Source organism: Drosophila sechellia, chromosome X, assembly GCF_004382195.2.
Source record: "Drosophila sechellia strain sech25 chromosome X, ASM438219v1, whole genome shotgun sequence".
Lineage (NCBI taxonomy): Eukaryota > Metazoa > Arthropoda > Insecta > Diptera > Drosophilidae > Drosophila > Drosophila sechellia.
In genome coordinates this window covers 21,080,675-21,105,007 of record NC_045954.1, presented here as the reverse complement: position 1 = coordinate 21,105,007, position 24,333 = coordinate 21,080,675, and the positions used below count along the sequence as shown (strand labels likewise).

At 43.1% G+C, this 24,333-nt stretch overlaps 6 protein-coding genes and 2 non-coding genes across 12 annotated transcripts; 5 read left to right on the top strand and 3 right to left on the bottom strand.

The window, feature by feature from the left end:
• Positions 1–375: 375 nt before the first annotated feature.
• On the top strand, positions 376–4,294 carry LOC6615183 (dolichyl-diphosphooligosaccharide--protein glycosyltransferase subunit STT3A). The gene is made up of 6 exons (XM_002039563.2): positions 376–711; positions 1,082–1,410; positions 1,481–1,870; positions 2,076–2,363; positions 2,671–3,150; positions 3,447–4,294. The coding sequence occupies exons 1-6, from the start codon at positions 612–614 to the stop codon at positions 3,999–4,001; spliced, it is 2,142 nt and encodes a 713-aa protein (XP_002039599.2). The 5' UTR covers positions 376–611; the 3' UTR covers positions 4,002–4,294.
• Positions 1,920–2,000, top strand: LOC6615186. Its single transcript, XR_048613.2, has one exon. It is a non-coding gene; the product is annotated as a small nucleolar RNA Me28S-U3344 (small nucleolar RNA).
• Positions 3,296–3,379, top strand: LOC6615184. Its single transcript, XR_048611.2, has one exon. It is a non-coding gene; the product is annotated as a small nucleolar RNA Me28S-U3344 (small nucleolar RNA).
• A 648-nt stretch (positions 4,295–4,942) lies between the features above and the next one.
• Positions 4,943–9,608, bottom strand: LOC6615182 (cystathionine beta-synthase-like protein). The gene is made up of 4 exons (XM_002039562.2): positions 9,506–9,608; positions 6,633–6,857; positions 5,447–6,488; positions 4,943–5,381 (listed from the first exon to the last, which is right to left on the bottom strand). Exons 2-4 carry the CDS (start codon positions 6,853–6,855, stop codon positions 5,078–5,080), a joined length of 1,569 nt encoding a protein of 522 aa, XP_002039598.1. The 5' UTR covers positions 6,856–6,857; positions 9,506–9,608; the 3' UTR covers positions 4,943–5,077.
• A 1,152-nt stretch (positions 9,609–10,760) lies between these two features.
• Positions 10,761–12,737, bottom strand: LOC6615180 (microsomal glutathione S-transferase 1). Of its 2 annotated transcripts, none has more exons than XM_032724161.1 (2): positions 12,586–12,737; positions 10,761–11,186 (listed from the first exon to the last, which is right to left on the bottom strand). In XM_032724161.1, the coding sequence occupies exons 1-2, from the start codon at positions 12,712–12,714 to the stop codon at positions 10,860–10,862; spliced, it is 456 nt and encodes a 151-aa protein (XP_032580052.1). In that variant the 5' UTR covers positions 12,715–12,737; the 3' UTR covers positions 10,761–10,859. The 2 variants fall into 2 exon arrangements, with proteins under 2 accessions (XP_032580052.1, XP_032580051.1); XM_032724160.1 differs by lacking the exon at positions 12,586–12,737 and adding an exon at positions 11,933–12,165.
• LOC6615179 lies at positions 12,254–15,615 on the top strand. 3 transcript variants are annotated; one of them, XM_032724162.1, is made up of 3 exons: positions 12,254–12,334; positions 14,960–15,083; positions 15,198–15,615. In XM_032724162.1, the coding sequence occupies exons 1-3, from the start codon at positions 12,332–12,334 to the stop codon at positions 15,413–15,415; spliced, it is 345 nt and encodes a 114-aa protein (XP_032580053.1). In that variant the 5' UTR covers positions 12,254–12,331; the 3' UTR covers positions 15,416–15,615. The 3 variants fall into 3 exon arrangements, with proteins under 3 accessions (XP_032580053.1, XP_032580054.1, XP_032580055.1); XM_032724163.1 differs by lacking the exon at positions 12,254–12,334 and adding an exon at positions 12,950–13,270; XM_032724164.1 differs by lacking the exon at positions 12,254–12,334 and adding an exon at positions 14,499–14,764.
• A 412-nt stretch (positions 15,616–16,027) lies between these two features.
• Positions 16,028–19,597, bottom strand: LOC6615178 (probable nuclear transport factor 2). 2 transcript variants are annotated; one of them, XR_004362326.1, is made up of 5 exons: positions 19,332–19,597; positions 18,538–18,609; positions 18,368–18,466; positions 17,028–17,421; positions 16,296–16,384 (listed from the first exon to the last, which is right to left on the bottom strand). XR_004362326.1 is itself a non-coding variant. In XM_002039558.2 (4 exons), the coding sequence occupies exons 1-4, from the start codon at positions 19,437–19,439 to the stop codon at positions 16,271–16,273; spliced, it is 393 nt and encodes a 130-aa protein (XP_002039594.1). In that variant the 5' UTR covers positions 19,440–19,588; the 3' UTR covers positions 16,028–16,270. The 2 variants fall into 2 exon arrangements, 1 of the variants encoding a protein (XP_002039594.1); XM_002039558.2 differs by lacking the exon at positions 17,028–17,421 and having other exon boundaries at positions 16,028–16,384; positions 19,332–19,588.
• A 610-nt stretch (positions 19,598–20,207) lies between these two features.
• LOC6615177 (oocyte zinc finger protein XlCOF28) lies at positions 20,208–22,157 on the top strand. The gene is made up of 2 exons (XM_002039557.2): positions 20,208–20,592; positions 20,657–22,157. The coding sequence occupies exons 1-2, from the start codon at positions 20,320–20,322 to the stop codon at positions 21,917–21,919; spliced, it is 1,536 nt and encodes a 511-aa protein (XP_002039593.2). The 5' UTR covers positions 20,208–20,319; the 3' UTR covers positions 21,920–22,157.
• The last annotated feature ends 2,176 nt before the right edge of the window (positions 22,158–24,333 follow it).

Sequence of the window (24,333 nt, the reverse complement as noted above, 5' to 3'; positions counted from 1 at the left end):
GCTTTGGCTTAGTTTCCATCTGCGGTCTAAACGTATTTAGACAAATTTTGACAACTTTCTAATAAATAATAATCGTACCCCACAGTGCGGTGGTTGAAATGGGTTTTTCGCTCTCTGCTCCCTACTCGTGCTCGCTCCCACGGAGAGCCGAAAACAGCTGGGATATAAGCGCAGGAACAGCCGGTTATGAATTGCCGATTCGAATACCAGCCGTGCTTTTGGTGACTCACTAATAGTAACTAATCATAAATCGAGAATTAACTGCCGAAGAAACCGCAATGAGCAGCCAAAAGAAGTGCTTAAAAAGGAAACAATAAAAACGCGCCCAGCGGCCAGAGTTGTCACCCCTATTACCGATAGCCCGGCGATAGCACGCGATAGTCGATAGCACTCTCCGCTCTTTGCCACGAATTGCATGTTTGCGATTCCGTCGCATTCAAGTTTCAGCCATTGTTTTGTGCAAAAAAACTAAGTAATAGTGCTTTGGTGGGCTACAACAAGTAATCCTGGACTTCCGGAATTCAGCCAACAACGCGCACCGGTGACTTTGGGACTCTTGCATCGAATTAAGCAGCGCCGAAAAAAAGCCGGCAGGCGGTAGAGCGAGGAAAATGACGCTGGACGTGAGCGGCGTCGCCAGGGGACTGCTCACCTGGGACAAGCAGGAGCACCTGATCAAGCTGGCCATTCTCATTCTGGCAGCGGTTCTATGTGAGTAAACAGCGCTTATTCGGCATTAACGAGTGGGCGTTGTGAAAAGGTCAAACATTCGCATTTGCTGCTATCGATAGCTTGATGTGCCGCTTGCACTATCTGGTGAAATTATCGAGAGTATATAATGGCTTAGTTATGCGATTCAGCACTATTATTAGTTATTTCCTAGTTTATAAATTCCGTGATATGCATTTAAACAAATGCATGGCTATAAACATCTTCCGATTGCCATTTTGTAGAATATCGACTTGCCAGCCCTGCTAGAGTATCGATAGCTTGATACACGCTGGCATGTGCCATCACTAGCTGGTTGCTTCCTCTTACCACCGCCTACTGAACTTCCTTTTCCTCTTGCATTTCTGGACAGCATTCGCCACACGCTTGTTCTCTGTGCTGCGATTCGAGAGCGTAATCCATGAGTTCGATCCGTACTTCAACTACCGCACCACGCGGTTCCTGGCGGAGCAGGGCTTCTACAAGTTCCACAACTGGTTCGATGACCGCGCTTGGTATCCACTGGGCCGTATCATCGGCGGCACCATCTATCCCGGGCTGATGCTCACCTCGGCGGCCCTGTACCGCCTGATGTGGCTGCTCAACGTGACCATCGACATACGGAACGTGTGCGTCTTCCTGGCGCCCTTCTTCTCCTCGCTGACCACGCTGGTGACCTACGCCCTCACGAAGGAGATACATGTAAGTCACCGTCCCTCAGTGATATATGTTGAAAATAGCACGTGGTTCTTATGATCATTTCCCCTTTTAGAGCACTGGAGCTGGCCTGGTGGCCGCCGCTTTGATATCCATCGTTCCAGGGTATATTTCTCGATCCGTGGCGGGATCGTACGACAATGAAGGCATCGCCATTTTCTGCATGCTCTTCACCTACTATTTGTGGATCAAGGCGGTGAAGACGGGCACGATCTTTTGGTCGGCTATGTCGGCATTGGCCTACTTCTATATGGTCTCCTCGTGGGGTGGCTATGTCTTCCTGATTAACCTAATCCCGCTGCACGTGCTGGCGCTAATGATCACCGGACGTTTCTCGCACAGGATCTACATAGCATACAGCACGCTATACTGCGTGGGCACCATTTTGTCGATGCAGATCTCGTTTGTGGGATTCCAACCCATCCAGAGCTCCGAGCACATGCTGGTGAGTGTAACTACTTTGTGTAATGCTGTGCAGTGTAGCGACGAGTGTGATCTGTTTGATGAATACATTTTAAATTCTTGATAGGAAGAGTATGACACATAATGAGTACCAAAAACCTAGCTGAATTGGTCACCAAAATAACTCTAATTTGAATTACTCGCTATGTCGAAATGAAAGGAGTGTTAATCGTATTTTTCTCTTGCAGGCACTGGGAACCTTTGGCCTGTGCCAGATTCACGCTTTCGTCGACTACCTGCGCTCGCGCATTCCCAAGGATCACTTCGACCTGCTCTTCAAGACGTTGGTTTCCAGTGTTTTGACTGTGGTGTTCGTCGTGGGCACCCTGCTCACGCTTACCGGGAAAGTATCCCCCTGGACCGGTAGATTTTACTCGCTACTGGATCCATCCTATGCCAAGAATCACATTCCAATCATCGCCTCCGTATCGGAGCACCAGCCTACATCCTGGTCGTCTTTCTATTTTGATCTGCAGGTAGGTAAACCACTAGCTTCGTAGGAAACAGTAGATGTGCTCTCAACTTAACAGTGCGCTTATCATATCTATTTTTGTTTAATAAATCCTTATTACAACAACATCCGGTTGATTTTAACCCTATCCAATTACAACTTTTCTGCCGAGGATGAGAACTTAACCACGATGCGAATGATATGCGCCTTAATGTATTGAGTGATTACCTTGCACTTTGATCGCTGAGGCAGTTAAATAAACATGACCCCTTTTCACTTCACCATCCAATATATAGTTAATTCATTGGCTTTCTTTCAAATTTCTCTTGCAGATCCTGGTGTTCCTCTTTCCCGCTGGCCTTTATTTCTGCTTTTCCAAGCTGACGGACTCGAACATCTTTATTATTTTGTATGGCGTCACCAGTATTTATTTCGCCGGAGTGATGGTGCGTCTGATGCTGGTCCTGGCGCCCGTGATGTGTGTGCTATCCGGAATTGCCATTTCGCATCTGCTGGCCAAGTATATCAAGAGCGTTGATGCCGGAAGCTCGTCGAAGCAGGGAGTGGAAAGCAAGCGGCAGCACAAGAAGCTGGAACAGCAGACGGGAGGCGTGAAGAGCGAGGTGGCCATTGGATTCGTGGGTGTCATCACACTGATGCTCATAGTGTACACGCTGCACTGCACCTGGGTCACCTCGGAGGCCTACTCCTCGCCCAGCATTGTGTTGAGTGCCAGGTCGCACGATGGCGGCCGCATCATTTTCGATGACTTCCGCGAGGCCTACTACTGGCTGCAGATGAACACTCCGGAGGTGAATATGCAGTTTTGATTGCCCATTTGTCGAGTGCTCTGCCGAGTTAGCCATAGATCATAGTCAAAAGATTGGCGTAATGCAATAATTTAATGGCTTTTACGATCCAATTTTCATCCGGCTAAGTCGGCAACACGAGATTTCGCATCTTCATGATGACTACATTGTAAATTCTTGATAGGAAGAGTATGAAACATAATGAGTACTAAAACAACCAAGCTGAAAAAACACAATATCCCTTTTAGTTTGCAAACTTTTGTGCGCTCGTACTGACCGTTTCGTAATGTATTTTTCAGGACGCTCGCATAATGTCCTGGTGGGACTACGGCTACCAGATAACGGCCATGGCCAATCGGACGATATTGGTGGATAACAATACTTGGAACAACACACATATATCGCGCGTTGGCCAGGCGATGGCCTCTTCGGAGGAGAAAGCCTACGAGATAATGAGGGAACTGGATGTGGACTACGTTCTCGTGATTTTCGGAGGACTCACTGGCTACTCATCGGACGATATCAACAAGTTCCTGTGGATGGTGCGCATTGGCGGCAGCACGGACCGTGGTGCGCACATCCGCGAAAAGGACTACTACGCGGCCAACGGGGAGTTCCGAGTGGACAAGGAGGGCTCGCCCACTCTGCTCAACTGTTTGATGTACAAGATGTGCTACTATCGCTTCGGGCAAATGTACACGGAAGGTGGCAAAGCCCAGGGCTACGATCGAGTTCGGGCGGCCGAGATCGGCAACAAGGACTTCGAACTGGATGTCCTGGAGGAGGCGTACACCACGGAGCACTGGCTGGTGCGCATCTACAAGGTCAAGGATCTGCCGAATCGTGGCGTCTGAGAACGAAGTCGCAGTCATTCCGCTCTATTCTGTGTTCTGTACATTAGTTAACTCTGCCCGTCTCCCTCTATCTCGAATATTTGGCAATCTCTCTCGCTCTAGGAGCACCAATTGCTGCGTTCTCCTGCTTTACCCGTCATGCATTTAGTTCTACACTGGCACTAAACCACAAAAACCAAGTATTTTTTTTTATATAATTTTACAAATGTGTACCAGATGCGTGTGGCTTCTTAAGCAAGAAAAGAGCATGTAAGCGAATCGAACGAAATATATATATGTGGAAAACTATCGTAGTCATTGAAGTTTCATTGTTGCAAGTGGGGAGCACAGTTTACGTAGTAACGAATTCTTCTCATGGTATCTACTCGTACAAAACATTTAAAATAAATATGATACAAGTAATTGTATTATTAATTATTAATATAGAAATTAAAAGAAACTTATTGCGTTGCCATGGGCTTGAAAGAATCATCTCGAGGGCTAGTAATTTGGAATATTAGTTAATTTCAAACTGTTCCTGACATTTTTATGTTAAATTTCTGCCTATTAAAGTTGCTAATACTTACCACAGCACATGTGGAATATACTTGTATTTATAAACTAATAGAAAATTCTTTCATAAGATTTCTCCTGAGCATAACCAAACAATATATCAACTGAAGATTTTTTCGTTATAAACGTGGAATATGAACAGCTTCGAAGAAAGTAAAATCTTACACAGTATAAATTTCCAGGAGAGAATGGCGAAAATTGGATGAATTAAATAAAAAAGAGAATCCCCGAGATCTTTAGCCCTTAAAGCATTTTTTAACTTCCAGGTTTGCATCCTATATGTATTTATAATTAATTTAATTATTAATATCATGAGTTTAAAATACTGTTAATTCATTCGTAGCAACGTAGGATGTTTCAGTTCTAGCCATATCATACCATTTTTGATATATATTTTGATACTTTAGGATAAAACTTTATTTGAAATAATCAAAATGCATGCGGGTATAAGTTAAAAATGCGTAACATAGTCTGTAGGTGGTTGGATTTCTAGGACACAGATCAATAGCTGGGAACGCTCCAGTTTAGTGGCTGCCGCCGTTGGTGGTGCCATTGGCCTTGGGCTTCTGCTTGCCGGCGGCAATGAAAGTGGTCACGTCCAGCTTGGTGGCCAGAGCTTTGAGCTCTACCTTGCCGGCCGGGTTCTTGACCAGGATGAGCACGCTGGGGTCCACTTCGAGGACGCGGGCCAACTTGCCCACAATCTCGGATTCGTTCAGTCGGATTACTCGCTTGTTGAGCGCCTTGATTGCGGGATCGGACTGCTGGCGGTTCATGCTCACGATCTGGGTGATCAGCGTCTCCTGACCCACGACGCCCAAGACAGAACTAAGTGGGGAAAAAACAAGAGGTTATAACGGTGGAGCGAAAGGAAGGGATTGCGGTGATCGTACCCATCATTCTGATCCACGACGGGCAGCTGGTCCACGCGGTGTTTCTTCATCAGGGCAATAGCCTCACCAATCGTTGCATCCGACTTGAGAATGGCCGGGGTAGCGGGTAGCTCCAACTCGGCGATGTCCAGGCTCCACCACCAGTGACCGTGCTCGTTTACCGGCTCCTTGAAGTTGCGCGCCTCCATCCAGTTGTCCGACACGAACTTGGTCATGTAGTTGCGTATGCCATCGGGCAGAATGACCACGCACCGCTGGCCCTTCTTCAATTTGCGGGCATGCTGGAGGGCAGCGTGCATCGCTCCGCCACTGGAGCCGCCGCACAGCAGACCCTCCTCCGCGTTCAGGCGTCTGCTCATGGGGAAACAGTCCGAGTCGCCGATTTTCGTCCACACATCCACGACGGTGTCATCGAACACGGTGGGCGGGAAGTCATAGCCAATGCCCTCCACCTCGTAGAATTGCACATCGGTCTTGTTGAGCTCAGCAGGGCGGGCCAGGATCGAGCCATAGGGATCCACGCCGACTATCTGGCAACTGGGAGCCTGCTCCTTGATCTTACGCCCAATACCACTAATAGTTCCCGCCGTTCCCGCGGATACCACTATCATATCAACCTTGTTGTCCAGCTGCCACAGGATCTCGGCGGCAGTGCCATCGTAGTGAGCCAGCGGATTGCCAGCGTTGCGATACTGATCCAGGACAATCGAGTTGGGCGTTTCCCGCTGCAGCTGCTGCGCAACGTAGATCAGTCCCTCCGGCGAATCGTAGGCTGCCTCCGTGGGAGTACGTATGATCTTGGCGCCGAGGGTTCGCAGCGCGGACACCTTCTCGTTGGACATCTTCTCCGGCATCACGATAATGCACTTGTATCCCTTAACGGCACAGGCCATTGCCAGTCCAATGCCCGTGTTTCCAGACGTTGGTTCGATGATGGTGTAGCCTGGCTTGAGCAGGCCCTGCTCCTCGGCGTCCTGCACCATGCGGTACCCAATGCGGTCCTTCACGGATCCTCCCGGATTAAGGAACTCGCACTTGGCATCTGTAGAGAGGAAAGAGGCAATTAAATGATCTTAGATTAGATCTGTTCGTTTTGTTACTCAGAGACCAATTTGTGGGTTAGGAAATGAGATTTTATGACTGAGTCAGTGGAATTCTTCGGTGGATTTTCAGGCTATAAACTTACACATCTCGCATTCGATGCCCTCGCTGGCGGGAATGTTGTTCAACTTGACCAGTGGAGTGCATCCGATCACCTCGAGGATGTTGGGCGTAATCTGCTGGCGGTGGGCGATGCCCCGATGGATGTGGGGCGACTTCTCGGCTGTTCCCAGATGCCATTTGCACTTGGACGGCTTGCCGGGATCGATGAAGTCCGCGGGCCTCTCGTATGGCTTCGGTTGTGACATCTCTGAAAGGAGGAAGGAATTGTTATTAAAATGTGTTTGGGAATCTCTATAGCGAATGGAACATGGTTCTGAAAATATAGCAATCAGTTGAAAAGATTTCGCCTGCTAGCCTAATTATCTACAGGAAAGGTTAGTACAATAAGTGTAAAGTAAATAAATTACTTGCTTACTTTAATATATTTCTAGAAGCAATATAGAAGTGTAACCTTCTTCTTCATCTACAGACGAAGGGATAAGGGATCCTTTTATGTCCCGGAATTTCGGAATTCTTTTGTAGGCGCGTATCAAGAAAGTATCTTACAATATCAGACCCCAATTAAGATACGATTTATTAATTAAAATTGGAATTCTGTTTAGTGATAATAGTATGACTTGAAAAAGCTTATCTGCTCCTGAATTTGAATAGATTCGCTTGATTCGCGATCGTACAAACGCCAGATGGTGCCGGTGGACCTCCGATGACCCGTACCTTATCACCCCAGATTTCGGTGTGCAAATAAATGGGGGAAAAATCTCAATCAAAATATATTTTCTGTTGTCTCATTGCGACGGGGTTGCGAAATTGCGTGAGATTACTATTCAATCGAAAGCGAACAGGTCGGGCCCAAAAGCGATGACGTGACAAAACTTAAGGATATGCAAATCAGTTGGAAACAGGAAGTGCAGCTTGTTTGTTTTAATTTGCCAGATCCCGAATTCGAATTCTCCTGAGAAACTTCACATATACATACGCATTTTTTCTAGCTGTAATTCTTTAAAGGATACAAAACTAAAACTCTTAGCTCAAGGCTCTCCTTATCCCAACGAAATTTCAAAATACGCGAGGTCGTTCGATTCTATGGATTCTATTCGATTCTTTGTGGAATGTGTTCTACGGATTTCTCGTTCATTGATACGTCATTTTTTCTAGCTGTAATTCTTTAAAGGATACAAAACTAAGACTCTTAGCTCAAGCTAAAGGATTTTATTATCACAACATAATTTCAAAATACGCGAGGTCGTTCGATTCTATGGATTCTATTCGATTCTTTGTGGAATGTGTTCTACGGATTTCCCGTTCATTGATCCTTCAGTCTATCTTAGACGTTCAGTTCCCAGTTCGAAGCCCTTTAACTTGGTAAATAAATAAGGGCTACTGTCGTTCAAGTGGGTTTCCATTTTATAGATAAGGTTTCCAGGTGGCACTGATTGCTTGCGCTGTATACGGACACGCCACTCGAAACCTATCTATCACCTACAACGTAAACTCAAATAAGGGAACTTTTATTATATGAAAAAAAATTACCAACGTTGTGAGGGTATCTTGTGAACTCAGGACTAATGATAGGGTAGGTCGGAATCTATAGTATCAGCATGTATAAAATTAACTTAATAATTGAATGGAGCGCAAAGTCTTTATAAAATGCTACCTAAGTGTTTATATAAACTTCCTAATATTTATAATTAATGAATTGCACTTAAAATTAATTTTAAGAGCTACGTACAATTTATCAAACGACCCGTTGAATCTATTCATTAAATTATACGTCATGTTTTTAATTTAAATGTAAGCTGAATAAGTGGTATTGAGATACTTTATGTATTAAACTATCCTTTAATAATATAAATATGGCATATAAAATATAAATCAAACAATTTGAATGCAAGGGTGAGCATTAAAATTAAGAAACATTATCAGACGACTAAAATATTATTTATCAGAATTTCGAATCAAAATATCGCATTTTAAAATTACTTGATTTTAATATTAATTTTTTTTTTTTTTTATTTTTTTTTACGCACGGGTCCCACGGCCACACCTCCCGCCCAACCGACCGAGGGGCGCTGCCGTGTATCGTACGGCTCGATTCGCGAGAAAATATAGACGCGATATAAAAAATAGAATAGGAACGAGGAAATGAATATAATGTTAAATAATAAATAAATATTAGTGTTAGTAGGATCTAATTATGTAATAGAAAAGATAAAATCGATTGCTTTAATAGCGGCAGAGAGTCAAGATTACAGATAATAGGATAAAGTCTATTATAGTCAGAACATAAAACTCTGTAAGGGTCATGCAACTCATAATTAGATCTACAATGATTTAAGATAAGGGGTATATAGAAACTTCTAGTGACTCTACTTGGAACCGAGAAGTTAAGCCGACTAATCAAGTCGGGACTCTCAACATCCCCACGAATAAGCTTACAAATAAAGACTGTTCCAAGCATAGTTCTACGGTTAGCTAGGGATGGTAAATTAATTAAAAGTAGTCTACTGGAATAAGGAGGTAATATATGGTTTCTTTTTTTTCTGTGTAAACTCTCAGCTTTCCCGGTTTTCCTTTTTATTGCTCTTTCTTGTTTATCTCCCCCGCCGCTGACATGCACACACACGCATTTTTACATATACATATATGTATATTTGTTTCACAAGCACGCGGCTTCAAAATAGAAAAACAAAAACAAAAACGAACGGCGAATATGTGAGAAGAAAAAACAACATACAAAATAGCAAGCACATGTTTCTCTCTCGTATTCTTTGTACTTCTACGTATTTATAATTCGCCGGTTGGAAATGTGCAAGAAAGAGGCAGCACAAGGAACTTCGAAGGAAAAGGATCAGGACGAATGCACTTTGCACAGTTGTTAGCTTAAGTTTTACTTACCAGTGCTGGTGATTAGTGACCCAGGAGCGACTAACTAGCGCGAACTGCGAAAAGCGACCGCTACGATGCTGCCAACGAAGGCAATTGAACGGAATCGGAATCTAACCAACGCACTCAACTTGCGGCTAACGGTCGACTGCGACGCCGGCAGAGACGGCGGCAGCGCACAGTGGTGCGTATGCTCAACACAACATAAAACCACAGTGTGACAAATATTCATATCATATATCTTTTCATACTTAAAAAAAAAAATACTTGCAATGCCAATAATGCCATTACTTTAGAGTTATTTTCATTTAAATAAAAATTTAATATATTAATATAAAAATTTTTGATTTGACATTACTGCTATTTTCCTCTAGAGGTACATACAATATCCCCGTTTTTTCTGGCCAGTCTAGAAAGACCTAATATAATGTTCGGATACAAAATAAATAATCTGAAAAGTTTGTATGAATTTTCCATATTTAACTGTTACTTAGATAAGGATAAATTTAATTTGCCTTGTATTTTATTTTTCATTGGATCTCATTGGAATTATGGATTTGTTTTTAATTTTTGATATATAATATACATTGTGCTCCAAAATTATTATGATTTTTTTGAGCAATTATCCCATTGTTAAGGTGAGATTGAAACAAATAGTGATAACCGGTTTCGCTCTCCTTCATACACAGCATGGCTTGATCTGCGATTTCCTGCACTGAAAATAAATACGTAATCTAACTAATAAGATTCCGCAGTAGTACCGGTAAGTTTCCAAACTTAAAATTGGTTTGTTTTAATTTTAAACGTAATGCAGAAGTCCGAATCAGTTTCCTACGCTTTTAAAATACCAAACTATAAATTAAGAACCAATTCATCAAAACTTTAAAGCTGTGCTTTTACAGCTACATATACATGTATTGGAAAAGCTGCATGTTAAACATTTTGTAGTGTTATAACTAAATAATCCTATAGCAAGCATTATACAGCACTTTTATTTTTTAAGCTCTCACCTACATACATATGTATATATGTCGACAAAGTGATCTATTCACAAAACGAGTTACTTAATATTCAGAAGACAACTTATTTTAGTTATGGTATCGTAAATTGATAACTGCCATCTGTATATGCATAATATAATATCATAATACATATGGATGTATTGAGATATAGAGATTGAGATGTAGAGATACATTTCTCTAAAATTGAAAAGAAGTTCAAGTGAATTTTTGACATATTGAATTTCCCCAAGAAGAAAACACTTAGATTGTGATCCAACAGCACCAAAGCCGAGGTAGGCGTAACTCTATATTTATGAAATTATTTCAAAATGCTTTAAAAAACAAGAAGGACTAGACCTATGTGCTTAGAAGGCGGCCGAGGCGATGACCTGCAGGGCCATGTAGACGGTGGCGCCCAGGGCCACGAAGAAGGCGAGGGCTCGGGAAGGCTGGGGCACCACGACCACGGCGTAGACCAGTGTGTGGACGATGCGGGCGATGCCCACGGCGCGGAACAGGTTGATGGCCAGGAAGGCGGCCGGATCAGTCAGGACGTAGAGCAGACCGATGGCGAAGAAGGGCAGGATGTTCTCCAGGTCGTTGCGGTGGGCACGGCGCACACGCTCCACGTTCGGATCGTCGAACTTGACCTTCAGCTTGGGGGACATCAGGTCCTCGGGGTTGGCGAAGGTCTGAAAATGAAGATACCGATTAGAGAATCTTAATACAAAAACTTAGGGATGTGCATTTGAATTTCGTATCATTTAGTACAGCCCTCCCAAAGTCCAAGTCTTTATAACTACGTGTTCAATTCGATCCACACCTTATCTTATTATCTGTGTCATCCTAAATTGTCAAAAGGTATAAGACATTTTATATAATCTGAATTACCATCGACCAAACCATTATTTAAATGAAAATAATTAATAACGTATCACCAAGCAATAATAGCAGCTAATACTTCGCGTAAGCTAATGTTAATGTATTTATAAATATATTATTTAAATATTATTATTATTAATATTATTTTAAAGTTGTGGCATATCGGTTTCTAGAATTCAGGTGATAAGCCAATATTAACAATAAAACATGGTAAACTAAAAATTGTGTTATAATAGTAATACTTATTTGTAATTCGTCACATTATTTTTTATTTTAATTTTTTAATTTTTGCAATTGTTAAATGTTTTTAATATAAACTTTGCATTTTTAATTAGTTAACTCCTCATAAAATTTCACTCGTTATTTCCACATATTTTTTATACTAATAGATTAAGTTACATTATTAATTATCACCGTTGCTAGTTGAATTCTAATAACTTTCAACCTTAATAAATTCACTAATCTATTTCGTTAGATCCATTTAAACTTTCACTGGCGCCGAGACTTTGACCCCACTGTGCGACCCGCTCCCCGCCCGCCCTTTCCCCTCACCCACCTTCGTCTTGAACCGCTGGATGGCTGTCAGGAGGCTCATCAGCAGCATTTTGATCACCAAAACTCCGACCCAAAAGGTGAAACTCTTGAAGACGGGATTGGAGAGGCTGAGCAGTTCCACGGGGCTGGCCATTGTATGTGATTTAACTATAACTTTATTATCTTTATATTGCTTAAAATGTCTGGTGTGAATTCAACAACTTGCTCGGCCGTCGCTGAAATATTAAATGAGCGATACTCGCGTGCGCCTTTTTTTTATACCGGCAAATAAAAGCTCTCTCTGCGGCGTAAGCGAATAGGCGAATTTTGGGGCGGAGGCGAACTGTCGCATTTTGCGGCGAAGAGAAAGAGAGTGCTTGCTTATAAAGAGAAGCGAGTGAAGAACACAGCAGAGGCCACAATGGTAAGGCAGCAAAAACAACATACCCTAAATTGTGCGTTAATAAAAGAGAATAGGTTTAGCTAACAAGATAATAACAAATAAAATTAATATATATATATGTTTCGCCTTCTCACATGCGATCCAACTTTCCAATCTCTAAAATCAAGTATACATATAAAAGTCACCTTGAACTGACCGCGAGTGTGAATGTAGAAACGCGAATATCAACCCATTTTCATGTAGATACAATGTAGATGCTGCAGGATACTTACGGCCGTAAAGAAGCGCATGAGACCCGTGTAAATACCAGCGGCGAAGATCTTCAGAATCAATATAGCCGACCATCCCAGGTAGCATCGGAACACCTGGTTCTCCAGCGATATGAGTTCGGGGTTAAGCATTTTGATAGCTACAGGTGCACTTGCATACTGACATCGCTTATAATCGGGTTGCGCTTGAAAACAGAAGCAGTTGATACCTTGTAGATTGGGTATATCGATTTGAGTGACTCTTGTTCTTAAAATTCCTATTTTGTTCAGGTTTTATGCTTGATTATATAGATTAGCTAGTTCGGAAAATGGTTTCTTCTATTTATTTTGAATCTATCAACATGCTGAATAATATTTATCGTATTTTCTACGTATAACTAGTTTTGCTGTCACTGTAAAGTGCTGGCGATTAACTTTTAATAGAACTACAATAGCATGGGAATTGCCGCTAATTACCGTAAAATTGCTGAGACAAAAAGCTTGCCAAAGCTCAATTAGATTTCGTTCTGGTAGTAAATTCTCGAAAAATGCATTTTCCAAATTTAAACAGAAATACGGATTAATCAAAACAGTGTAGCGATAAGAAGGTCTAAATATAGTTTAAGAGCGCACCTGTATGCGTTGAATCATACCACAAATTGCCTTCAAACTGATAAGCTGGGCTTGTGATAACAAATGGTTGCTACTAGTAAGAAATTATTCTAAAAACATATATTTTAACGGTTAGGTTTCTAAATTAATAGTGCACTAAACGGATTCAATATGGCACTCAATATTCTACAGAGAACTAATTTAAAAATCATAACCGGTTATAAATAGATTTCCTCAGCTGTATAATATAATAATTGTAATAACAACTTATATTGTTTTCAAATTGGTACCATAGAACATAGGAGGTGATATTAGTCAGGAAACAAAGTATATATTACTCATATGTATATTGTTGGTCAGAATTAACATCCAACTCAATCTTACCCTGTCTGTTTATTTCCACGTAATCGTATTTATTAAAACTATTAAAACTATTGCAGGTAGTAGATAAGGCCGGGTCGGAATTGTAATTACTAATCTAATTTGATAAACTATATTATTTAGCTAAACCAGGAGCGATCGGAATGGAATAGCCGATTCTTTTTACAGCTTAACGATCGTTAAAAATATGCGAAAAATATAGCTTTAATGATCTGCAACGTTACTTAATAAATTTTATTAAAACCGAACGACTTAGCTACCACTACACTTAATCTAAGCCTTTTTAATTGAAGGGTATATACAATTCGGCTTGTTTTTTATGTTGCTCTAAGCTTTTAAATGCACTTAAAAAGTACAGTAACAGGAACCAACTTCTAATATTTTAAATAATATTTTTTATGCATTACAATTCCTCTTTTACATCTGAAAAGCGTTGCAATCCAACCTTACAACCTAATATTCCACTCTGAACTTCCCATAAAGTCCACAATATTAATCATGATTTGAGGAAGTGATTTCCCCGTCGATCTGTTCCCCAAAATATATGTTTTCCATTATCCACTTGGTTGCCATCGGAAAATTGGCGACCCGTTGGCCCCGATTCCGCGAATTAGCTCCGATCTTGGGCCCCGAAGGTTAGGCAGCAAATTTGGGGTAATGGCAATGCGAGCACAATGAGTCCGAGTCCATTGGGCGGCTGCCCACTGCCCACTGGCCATTGGCCACCCACCGGCACAGAGCATGCATGCAGATACAGTCATTATGCTCCACTCAATCAAGCTGGAAGGGATGGGGCTCGAGTGCAGCTGGCAGCGGAGAACGCAGACGGTGTCCACTTCAGAGATGGAACCGAGAGGTCGGGCGGACGTGGGCGGGTACACAGGGATGGGAACAAGAATGAAAAGCCTATTTCCTAAGTGTAATTAATTAATTTCGCTGGCTGGGCCCGACTGCGCCCAACTGCAAGCTGCAGCCGCATTTGCCTGCCATCCGTCGTCCATTTCCGAATCAGAATCAGTTTGTCCAGCGCTCTGCCGTCGCGAGCACGCTCCAAAGAGGCCAGTCGGAAGAACTTGGAACTTTCTTGAGTTGCGACACGCACACTTTCAAGCTGGACCACATTTTCGAGGACTGTCAGCGGCAGCAGTTTCACAAAATGTCTCATGGCGAGCGGAAAGGCCGCCTCAATGTGGTCAAGTTTCTCGAACTGGTAAAGGATTTTTTTTCAAGTGATTCCACGTGATAGCTAAATGAATAGCTAAATGAAACATATGCTAACTAAACAACGGTTTGTTTCTAAAAAACGACTTGGGAATTACAAGTAAAGACGCGAAATAGCAGGCAGACTCGGAAATTATAAAAACACCAAGAAGCATCACAAATGAAAATCCCCTCATTTTTCCAGGGCTTTGCGGTAGCGTGTCTGGTGCTCCACTTCTACAGCTTCAACGATCGCGATATAATGACTTCGTTCCTGGCCACTGGCACCTTCACGGGCTACATCATAGTGGTCATCGGGGTCTTTGCAGGTATGCCTTAGCATGCCCATCCTTAAGAGTCCCACTCCTTTTAAAATACCAAGAGAAGTTAACCAAAAAGGCACGTGTGCACGCAAACCTACTTAAGATACCTTGAAATTGCAGGTGTTCTGATGCGGGCACCCATACACAAGCGCATCGATATATTCTTCAGCGTCCTGGGCTGCACCCTGTTCGTGGCCAGCGGTGTGTTCATCATCGAGGCCTGGGAGTTCTCCTTCCGCACCCGAACTCGGGATCTCGCGCTCATTAAGGCCTCGCTGTCCATCGTCAATGGGGTGCTATTCGGATTCGATGCGGTGTTCACATTTCGCGACAAGTGAATCGTTCAGGTTATGAGGGCAACCACTGGCCACATCCGCTGGAGCTTCTTTCGTATGCATTTAATAGCTTGTAAGGGTATACATTTCTTTCCGGTTCAACTGGCGATGCCGCCAATCATACAAACAACCAAACTGTTAACGTTTATCTTTATATTTAAGTGTTTTTTTTTCCCAATAAAAAGTAATTCGCCATCGCTCAATTAGTCATACAAGAAAGCAAGAGTCGGCACTTGCGACTGTGTGGTAGTCCCGGTAATCTGGTAATTGTTTACAGAGCGGGACACTCGACACAATACATTTGCAATATACGGCTATCTAAAATAATCCTCATAATTAAAGTACAAATAATTCAATTGGAAATATAAACGGTCTAGAAAATCACTGTAAACTTATGTAGGTAGGCGGTGAGGCCGGCCAGCTGTTCCTGCTCGTTTCAGGGGAACTCGAAATACGAGCTCTTCGTAGCACGGCACTTACCAAATTCGATAGCCCTAGCTAAATTAGATCGCGAGATCCAGGTGTTCGCGGAACATATAATTCTAGGGGTCCGTGGATCGTAAAGCGAGAGTACCGGCCACAATGGGACACAAATGAAGCTGAGCTGGCGGCCCATTTTGTTGACATCGTAATAGTAGTTAGCGTTTAATTTCTTATTTTTTTATTGTGTTTTTGTTTTTTGTTTCTTTTTTTAACTTTTGTATTTGCTGATAATCGTGAGACCGCTGGCTGGCTTTGTTATTCTTTTTTTCTGAGTTCCACTGGCGAGCTTGTTGTTATCATTAGGCGCTGGGCATCTTTGGATGTCGATTATGTGTGGTGCTGAGTGGTGTGCGTTCGTGGGTGTGTGGAGTGCTCCTAGGCAGAGTTGTGGATGTTGAGACGGAAGATGTCGTGGGCCACGAAGAAGGTGCCTGCGTTGGCCTTCAGGACAAAGACCTGCGAGAAGGCGTGTGGTGGATCGTCATCGCACTGCAAAAGAATGGAAGCATAAATACGTTAGCAAGTGCAAGGCAAACAGTGAGATTTAAGGTCAATAACAAGCGTGCGAAAAACCAATTTCAACGTTTTGAGTTAGACATGAAAGGAGTTCACTGTACAGGGGTCGCTCGATAAATGGAACAGAACTAAATGTGCTAGCAAAATATTATTCACGCTTCTCAGCGATACAAGAACTTCTCAAAACTTTTCTTAGTTCCATTCAATATTGAACAACATTTGAAAGTTTCTTAAGGCATATTAGGGTGCTATTAACAATTTTGGATATTTACAGTTCTCTTCTTCGAGCTAATGAACAAAACAATGTGCAAGTTGAGGCTAGTTAGATGGTATTGTGTTTTGTAACAAATGAAAAACAGAATTCTAATTAGAGCAATATCAATGAATTTTAAAGCATCTAAAAATATAATATAAATAAAACCATTTTGTTAATAGTTAAATCGTGTATGTAGAGGTTACAGAAATTGTTTGTGTTACATTAAAATTGCAATATTAGGAGGTTCCAGTTCCCCAACCGAAAGAAAGAGCAAATCCAACTCAAAATCAACGAAAACCATGCACGAAATGAAATGCGCAACATTTTGATTTGGTTAATTTTCGTTGGGCATTCACGTACTGTGAGGATAATTAGAAGAAATTGGACGACGACGGACGAGACGCCAAGGATAAATATTTGTATGTATGTGTGGGCGGAGTGGGCATGGCTGGGCGGCATAAGGTCGACAAGCAGCAGAACTATCCTATCGCTTAGATATTGCTTTCTTTCGTTTTCTAACTGGCTCTCGTCTCGTGTCTGCTGGCTGATCGTTTGGCTGCTGATCTCGATCTCGATTGACACACATATAGCCGGGCGCTGGAGTCTGTTGTGGACTGGGCATGGCAGATCGGGCTCGCTGGTGCTACACATCGTGCAGCGAGAGTCGGAATATATCGTGCTGCACAAAGAAACTGCCGCCCACTGGCTTCAGTACGAAGGTCTGAATGTAGGCATGCGGCTGATCCTCGTCGGTCTGCATTGGTTTTGGCATTTGTATTTCGTTTTGTAATAACCAGAGTTGAGATATTCGATTCAGATTCAGGTGGCTTACATGGAATAATAGATGCAGCGGCGGTCGGCAAATAGCACTGCCTTTACGATTTTACGGAAGAATGATGAATGAGTTTATATCTGAAGCGATGGGCGATTGAAATTTGCATGTAGTTCTCTAAATATATCTAATTTGAACAATAAGGTATCGTAAAATACATTGACGCAGTTACTCCCTTTAAAATTAATTTCATTTATCTACCTACTATAATTGCATTAATAATTCAATGGACATTATAGTTAAAACAAGAGAGACTGCTATGGTCGACTTTTTCGACTGGAAGTGAGAACGCGAAATTTCATAATTTTTCATATTGAAAAATATGAGAAAAATGTTCGGGTTGTGGGCGTTAGAGTGGGCGTGGCAACATGGATCAACAAACTTGCGCTGCGTCTATGTCTCTAGAATCTGTCTGCTTAATATCAACTTTCTAGCTTTTATAGATTCTGAGATCTCGACGTTCACATGGACAGGGCCAGATCAGATCTACTTTTCAACGAATATAGCATACCCTTTAACTCTACTTGTGACAACTAGTAAGTATGCATACGTATCTTAGAATGAAGAACACATAATGGAATAAAGAAGTGGCAGGCTTAATAAAGCTCATACATGATAACAAATAAATGGGAAACAGTGCAAAATTAATAATTTTCTTATGTGAAAATCAAAACAAAACGTTCTATATGTTACAAAAATGATTGTCAAGCATTTACGTGTTGAAAAGACCGAAAAGAAAATCAGAAACTTCAAAAGAAAAGCGATTGGACGGCAGTGCTAATATTCTAACCGCCGCCGCAGGCAGTCATTGAATTTCCCCCCGACAGCGAGTTTAGGACAGTTTTCTTGTTGAGAATTCTGGTTTTACCTGTAGTCTTCCAAGGACGTTGATCAGAACTCCTCCATCGAAAGTGGGCTGCGAGTCCACTGTGGTTATCACTCTGGTAATCTTCTGAAAGCTCAGACTCTGCAGGAATCGGAAGGGTAAGCAAAATATTATTGAACATATGCCATTGACTGTATATAATCAGAACTTACCTGAACTTTTTCCAAAATCTTGGTTGCTCCCTGTATTTGGTGGCCTTCGAAGGTCATGAATGAGTCTGTAGCCTGGAAGTATAAAATTTGTATTGAGATATTTAATCGAAGCAAGAGCATTAATATAATGATTTAAGTGTTATGATGATGTTTAGTATTATTCAGTAATGATATTTAACATTATTAAAAACTAAATTAGTTATAAAACTGTTAATATTTAAATTACAAACATTTCTAGCAGATCGTCTTATTTTCAATATTTTCTTTATATTATCTTTATAGACATTTTTATTCTTTTTTTATCTTTTATGTGACAGAAAAACTGAATAGATTGAAACTAATGAAACACAATTATGCCATATTTTTTCAAGATATGGATACAATTTTTTCAAGCTTTTATATTATATATTGGCCCCTATCGTGCTGACCGCTGTTGTATGTTGGCCATATATTTCGTATGTGTGTATTTATTTATGCGAGCATGGGCGTAATGTGTCACCCGAAACTTCGAGAATCGAACGCTGCCCCCGTCCCTATCAACATTCATCCTATTCCCACGATACCACGATACGCCGACCGCATATCTCCAGCTGCTTTTTCGCGCTCTTTTTCGCATTGCAACAGTTTCCCTATTCATTTTCTGCTGAAAGGTGGCGGAATTTTTCAAGGGCGCGCCGCGCGTCACCTGTGCGTGCGATGGGGACGGCAAGAGAAAAATGTGCAGGCGACGGCGGAGACGCGGATAAAGGAAAGATGAAAGGCGACGAGCAGAAGCGGGAAGCAACAACACTTACGCTATAGAAATTAACCACGTTCGCCCGGTTCGCCGGGTCATCAAATATCGCATAGTACTGCTGCACAAATCCCTTGCCAATTTCCTCGTACTGCGGATTCAACGACATTTCACTTGAAGGATAGGCGGTACGCTCAGAGATTATTGGGGAATTCGATCCGATCGCGGCGAGACGAACAATTTAAAAAAAAAACTAAATGAAATCAACCGACTTCGCTCAGAGCACAACTTTTTGTTAGGAGTGAAACGTCGTCGATTTTGTCAAACACTACGCTGCCTGCTATTTCGCAACTATCGATTACGACACCCAGGGCTACAGCACGATGCTCCAATAACCACATCGAAATTGGAATTTGATATATTGTAAGATATTATTAAGTAAATTTGTTGCAGTTGGAGTCATCATCGAGGGGTGGAGTCATAGGAGTCTTCCAGGGCAAGCTCCCTTGACTCCAGAACAATTCATGGCTATTCCTTGAGGTTTCGACCGCCGCATTTGCTTGTAACAGCCGTCAACAGCTATCGCTAATTTTGGCGCTAAAATTTAAAACTCAATTTGGCTTATATTTCTTTAACTTACCTCGATCATTTTAATCAATCCGGAGTCACTCGCGAGTCAAAATTGTCATAGTCGTGCCGTTCAACAAACAATTATTTGTTTTTCATATATTATTTTCCTGGTAATAACGAAAACATCTTAGTAGATGTATTCTTACATTGGAAAAAGTTTATATCTAAAATTAAATATGCATTGCGATTTGTAATAATATTAATATTTTCGATATACCAGCTTAAATCATTTTTTAAAGCTGATAACGTGGATTGGTAACGATATCGATAAGAGTGAACGATCAACGGCAGCGCCGCAGGGTTCGCCCCTCTGGTCATACTGGCAGTGCGTATGCATCGCAGCAGGAAAATTTGGGAGGCGAAGAAAAGAATTGGTTTTCCACGAAGATCGTTGCATTTGACGCGCACGATTCGTGGCGATGTTCACCACATTTACGGACCTCGCGCGCCTGTGCAGGATTTGCATGCGTCATCTGCGCGACCGCGACACCCAGTGTCCCGATCCGCGAATCATCGCGATTCTGCAGAAGTTGCTGGACATCGACATTCTGCAGCAGCCGCAGGGATTTCCCACTGAGATCTGCAACCTGTGCCACAACGCGGTGGTCTACTTTGAGGAGCTGCGTCAGGTGGCAAGGGAATCCAGCCAGAAGCTTATCGAATGGCAGCCAGTGGACATCGCGGTCGACAGGGTGGATATATATGTCTTTTTCGGCTTGTTAAACCTGGATTAATACTTTCTTAGTTCTATCATAGGTGAAGGAGGAGCCACCGTACGAAGGACTCGGGGAAAAGCAAGAGGAAGATCAGCAGGAACTGCAGGAAGAGCATGAAAAGCGGGCGGATGGGCAGCAGTTAGATCTGTCGGAGAAGCAGGAGGATCAGAAGGAGATTCTTGACGACCGGGAGAACGAGGAGTATCCAGATGAGTACGAGAACAGCCAGCAACAGCTTGGCCAAGGCTCTGGCAGCAAACGACGCGCTGGCCTGGCCTGCGATCAGTGCGGCAAGCAGGTGTACAAGCTACCGTACTTGGAGGCCCACATCCGCAGCGTCCATCAGGGCTACTCGAAACCCTTCTTGTGCCGCAGCTGCGACAAGTGCTTCACTCGCTACGAGCAGCTGCGCTCCCACATGCGCAACGCCCATCCACAGCTGGAGCAACTGCAGCAGGAGCTGCGCGACCTCATCTGCGAGCTGTGCAACCGGCAGTACAGCACGAAGAATGCCTTGGGCGAGCATTTAAAGCGTCATGCCCAGCGCAAGGAGCACGTGTGCGAGCACTGCGGAGTGGCCAAGGTGACCCGAACGGAGCTACTGACCCACCTGCGCACCCACAATCCCACCTGGGAGCGCTTCAAGTGCGAGCAGTGTCCGCAACTCTTTCGTCACAAGAGCGCCATTAGCCGGCATGTTCGGGTGGTCCACGAGGGTCAGCGGCGGTTCCAGTGCGGTCATTGCGAGAAAAAGTTTGGGACGCATGCCTCGCAGGTGCGGCACGAGCGGCTGCACACGGAATCCACGGGCTCGGGAGAGGCAGCCGAGGAATGGCCATTTGCCTGTATTCACTGCCAGGAGCCCTGCGTCTCGCGACAAACCCTTGAGTTGCACCTACGAAGGCACCGCGCGAGAAAGACGCACAGAAAGCGAAGGGAGCAGAGTCGGGAGAGTCAGGAGCAGGAGCAGGAGCACGGCCGCGATCAGGATCAGGACGCTCGGGAAGCTCAACAGGAGCAGCTTCGCAAGAGGAAGAAGCTACGGCAGAGAGATCTCTCCAGGGAAAGCCACCGAAATGAGGCGACCACGCAGGCGAACCAGTGGCCAAATGAGTGTCAACAAGGTCAAGAGTTCCACGATCCGGAACCGGATCCGCTGGAGGGAAGTCAGTGCAAGCTAGAGCAGGAGGGTGCACTCGATCCGGAATGGCAGCACAAAATAGAGCAGGACGCAGAATCGCAAGACTCGGAGCGACTGGAAGGGCATTTCCATGACTACAAACTTAGCCCTTCGGAAGCCTAATGATCAACTATAATCATCTATATATCTATATACACTGCGCATCATCAAGTTAGCGCCACTTGAGCAAAAATCTTTGATTTGAGATATTTTGAAAACTGCTCAAGCTAGAGTTTTGAATATTTTTTTTTTCATTCAAACGTTGAATAATTCTTTAAATGAAAAGTTTATATGGGATGCAGTTTGTTGTTTATAGATTTTTATATAAATAAAAAAGAAAAACATTCCATAAATGGGTAAATCACAATTGTGTCATCGGGATACGATAATTAAAGTTTGTTCGATTTATTTCGAAAAAAATGGGATGATTAACTTAAATATATTAAAATATTTTTCAATTAAATTATGGACTTCACACATTCGTCTGGGTAGTGAATCTTATATTTTTATGAAGGTAATCCAAAGTAATCGTAGACCAACCGAGTTTTATTCCGCTGATCGATTCCTCTTGAGTGGCATATTGTTTACCACCTCTACAAAACCCCCTCGCTACACTCAGACTAGGGTGCTCATAGACACACTAGGCTGAGACCGACTGGAAGCACCTTACTGCCGAATGTCCTTGGCATGATAGGTACCCACAACTCGTCCTTGGAGATCCTCCAGCTCGTAATACGCGTTGCCGATCTTCTTCCGAACTCGAGACTTCACGAACGTCGGTCCAAACTTGGCGTTGTAACCCTGATTGCAGCAATTACTGATCTGTTCACGCGCTCAGAAGCATTTGCCTGAGGCGAGTGAACAGCGGTCAGCGTGTGCTTAACGCCGTACTGCTCCATAAGTTTCTGGAACGTCCTAGCTCGAAATTGGGAACCATTGTCAGACAGTATCACTTCGGGCACTCCGAACGTCATGAACAACTCGTCTTCCAGGTACTTTATGACGACGCTGGAATCAATCTTCTTTACGGGTTTCAAGAACACGTATTTCGAAAAATAATCCAGGACAATAAAGATACCTATGTTGCCGCTCCTTGACCTAGGATACGGTCCGAGAAAATCAATGGACAAACGCTGGAAGAATCGCTGAGACTCAGCGAGGTATTTTCCTTTACGGTCTCTACCAACTTTACGTAGTCACCGGACTGGAAAAATTCAGAATCGATATCAACAATTAAGTCCTCTTGCAAGTCCACCGCGGCCACAATCTCTTCGTTTACACGAGACAATGTATCCGGGATGACATTTAAAGAACCCTTACGGTGTTCAATCTCGAACTTGAATCTCTGCAAAGCTAATGCCCATCGCGCCAGTCGTGAATTTAGATCGTGATTGGACATTAGCCACTTGAGCGAAGCATGGTCGGTTATTATTTTAAAAGGGAGTCCTTCCACGTATGCTCTGAAGTTTTTGAGAGCTACTATTGCGGCCAAACACTCCTGCTCTGTGACGGTATAATTTCGTTGAGCTTTGTTCAGCTTCTTCGAGACGAAGGCGATAGGACGCTCGTCACCTTCTTCAGACACTTGTACTTGACTTGCATACAAAAGTGACTTTTGGCGACGTTTAGCGTTAAGCCCGCGCGCTTTATCTGCAGGGCTAACTCCCTCAGTACATTCAAATGGCTCTCAAAACAAGAAGATACTATCAGTAGGTCGTCTAAATAGATAAAAACCTCGTTTCTCAAATGAGCCGGCATAGTGACATAGTGCTCGTGGCGTTACACAACCCGAAAGGCATGACTTTAAACTGATATAACGGTCTACCCGGGACGGTAAAAGCTGTTTTGTCCCGAGACTTAGGATCCAAAGGGACCTGCCAATATGCAGCCTTCAGATCTAGGCTCGATATGTACTCGGCTCTCGGCAAACGACTCAGTATCCCGTTTATTTGGGGTAAAACTATATACGGATATGCATCCTTCTCCGTAAAACTATTAACCTTGCGACAGTCAAGACAAATTCTAGCTTTGCCTGGTTTTGTCACCATCACGATCGGCGAAGACCAAGCACTCTCAGACTCTCTCCTCTATCACCCCTAAGCGTAACATCCGGTCGATTTCCGCATACATTGCTTTTTCGACGGCGGGGGAGACAGGGAAATGACGTTGCTTCACAGGCCTAGCGGTGCCCACATCGATCGAATGAGAGACCAAATTCGTCTTACCTAACCCTTCTTGGCTAAAGGAAGGAAAACAGTTGATTACATTGGCCAACTTGGCTTTGTCACCTTCACATAATTCGTGCTGATCCACCACCGTTTGCCGGTTGGGCTCAGGCGACAATATCTCAGCTATTTTCAAATTAGCAGGAAGGAGGTCATATAGTTTCCAAAAGTCAATTCCCAAATAGAGATCCTGTTTCAACGATGGCACGACATACAACTTCAAAAGCTTTTTGATGTCACCGTATTCCACTTCTATTTTTAGCAGTCCTACTAAACGACTTAAACTTCTCGTTTTCCATCGCAGCTTGCACT

What these genes read in the sequence shown, in the direction of transcription:
- LOC6615183 (XM_002039563.2), top strand. Translation starts at nt 612, where the DNA reads ATGACGCTGGACGTGAGCGGCGTCGCCAGGGGACTGCTCACCTGGGAC. An exon ending in CATTCTGGCAGCGGTTCTAT is followed by an intron (nt 712 to 1,081) that starts GTGAGTAAACAG and finishes ATTTCTGGACAG; the next exon opens with CATTCGCCACACGCTTGTTC. An exon ending in TGCAGATGAACACTCCGGAG is followed by an intron (nt 3,151 to 3,446) that starts GTGAATATGCAG and finishes TGTATTTTTCAG; the next exon opens with GACGCTCGCATAATGTCCTG.
- LOC6615182 (XM_002039562.2), bottom strand. Translation starts at nt 6,855, where the DNA reads ATGTCACAACCGAAGCCATACGAGAGGCCCGCGGACTTCATCGATCCC. An exon ending in GGGCATCGAATGCGAGATGT is followed by an intron (nt 6,489 to 6,632) that starts GTAAGTTTATAG and finishes TCCTCTCTACAG; the next exon opens with ATGCCAAGTGCGAGTTCCTT. An exon ending in GTCGTGGATCAGAATGATGG is followed by an intron (nt 5,382 to 5,446) that starts GTACGATCACCG and finishes TTCCCCACTTAG; the next exon opens with TTCTGTCTTGGGCGTCGTGG.
- LOC6615180 (XM_032724160.1), bottom strand. Translation starts at nt 12,064, where the DNA reads ATGGCCAGCCCCGTGGAACTGCTCAGCCTCTCCAATCCCGTCTTCAAG. An exon ending in TCCAGCGGTTCAAGACGAAG is followed by an intron (nt 11,187 to 11,932) that starts GTGGGTGAGGGG and finishes CTTCATTTTCAG; the next exon opens with ACCTTCGCCAACCCCGAGGA.
- LOC6615179 (XM_032724164.1), top strand. Translation starts at nt 14,711, where the DNA reads ATGTCTCATGGCGAGCGGAAAGGCCGCCTCAATGTGGTCAAGTTTCTC. An exon ending in TGGTCAAGTTTCTCGAACTG is followed by an intron (nt 14,765 to 14,959) that starts GTAAAGGATTTT and finishes TCATTTTTCCAG; the next exon opens with GGCTTTGCGGTAGCGTGTCT. An exon ending in GGTCATCGGGGTCTTTGCAG is followed by an intron (nt 15,084 to 15,197) that starts GTATGCCTTAGC and finishes TTGAAATTGCAG; the next exon opens with GTGTTCTGATGCGGGCACCC.
- LOC6615178 (XM_002039558.2), bottom strand. Translation starts at nt 19,439, where the DNA reads ATGTCGTTGAATCCGCAGTACGAGGAAATTGGCAAGGGATTTGTGCAG. An exon ending in AGATTTTGGAAAAAGTTCAG is followed by an intron (nt 18,467 to 18,537) that starts GTAAGTTCTGAT and finishes CGATTCCTGCAG; the next exon opens with AGTCTGAGCTTTCAGAAGAT. An exon ending in ACGTCCTTGGAAGACTACAG is followed by an intron (nt 16,385 to 18,367) that starts GTAAAACCAGAA and finishes ATTCTTTTGCAG; the next exon opens with TGCGATGACGATCCACCACA.
- LOC6615177 (XM_002039557.2), top strand. Translation starts at nt 20,320, where the DNA reads ATGTTCACCACATTTACGGACCTCGCGCGCCTGTGCAGGATTTGCATG. An exon ending in TGGACATCGCGGTCGACAGG is followed by an intron (nt 20,593 to 20,656) that starts GTGGATATATAT and finishes GTTCTATCATAG; the next exon opens with GTGAAGGAGGAGCCACCGTA.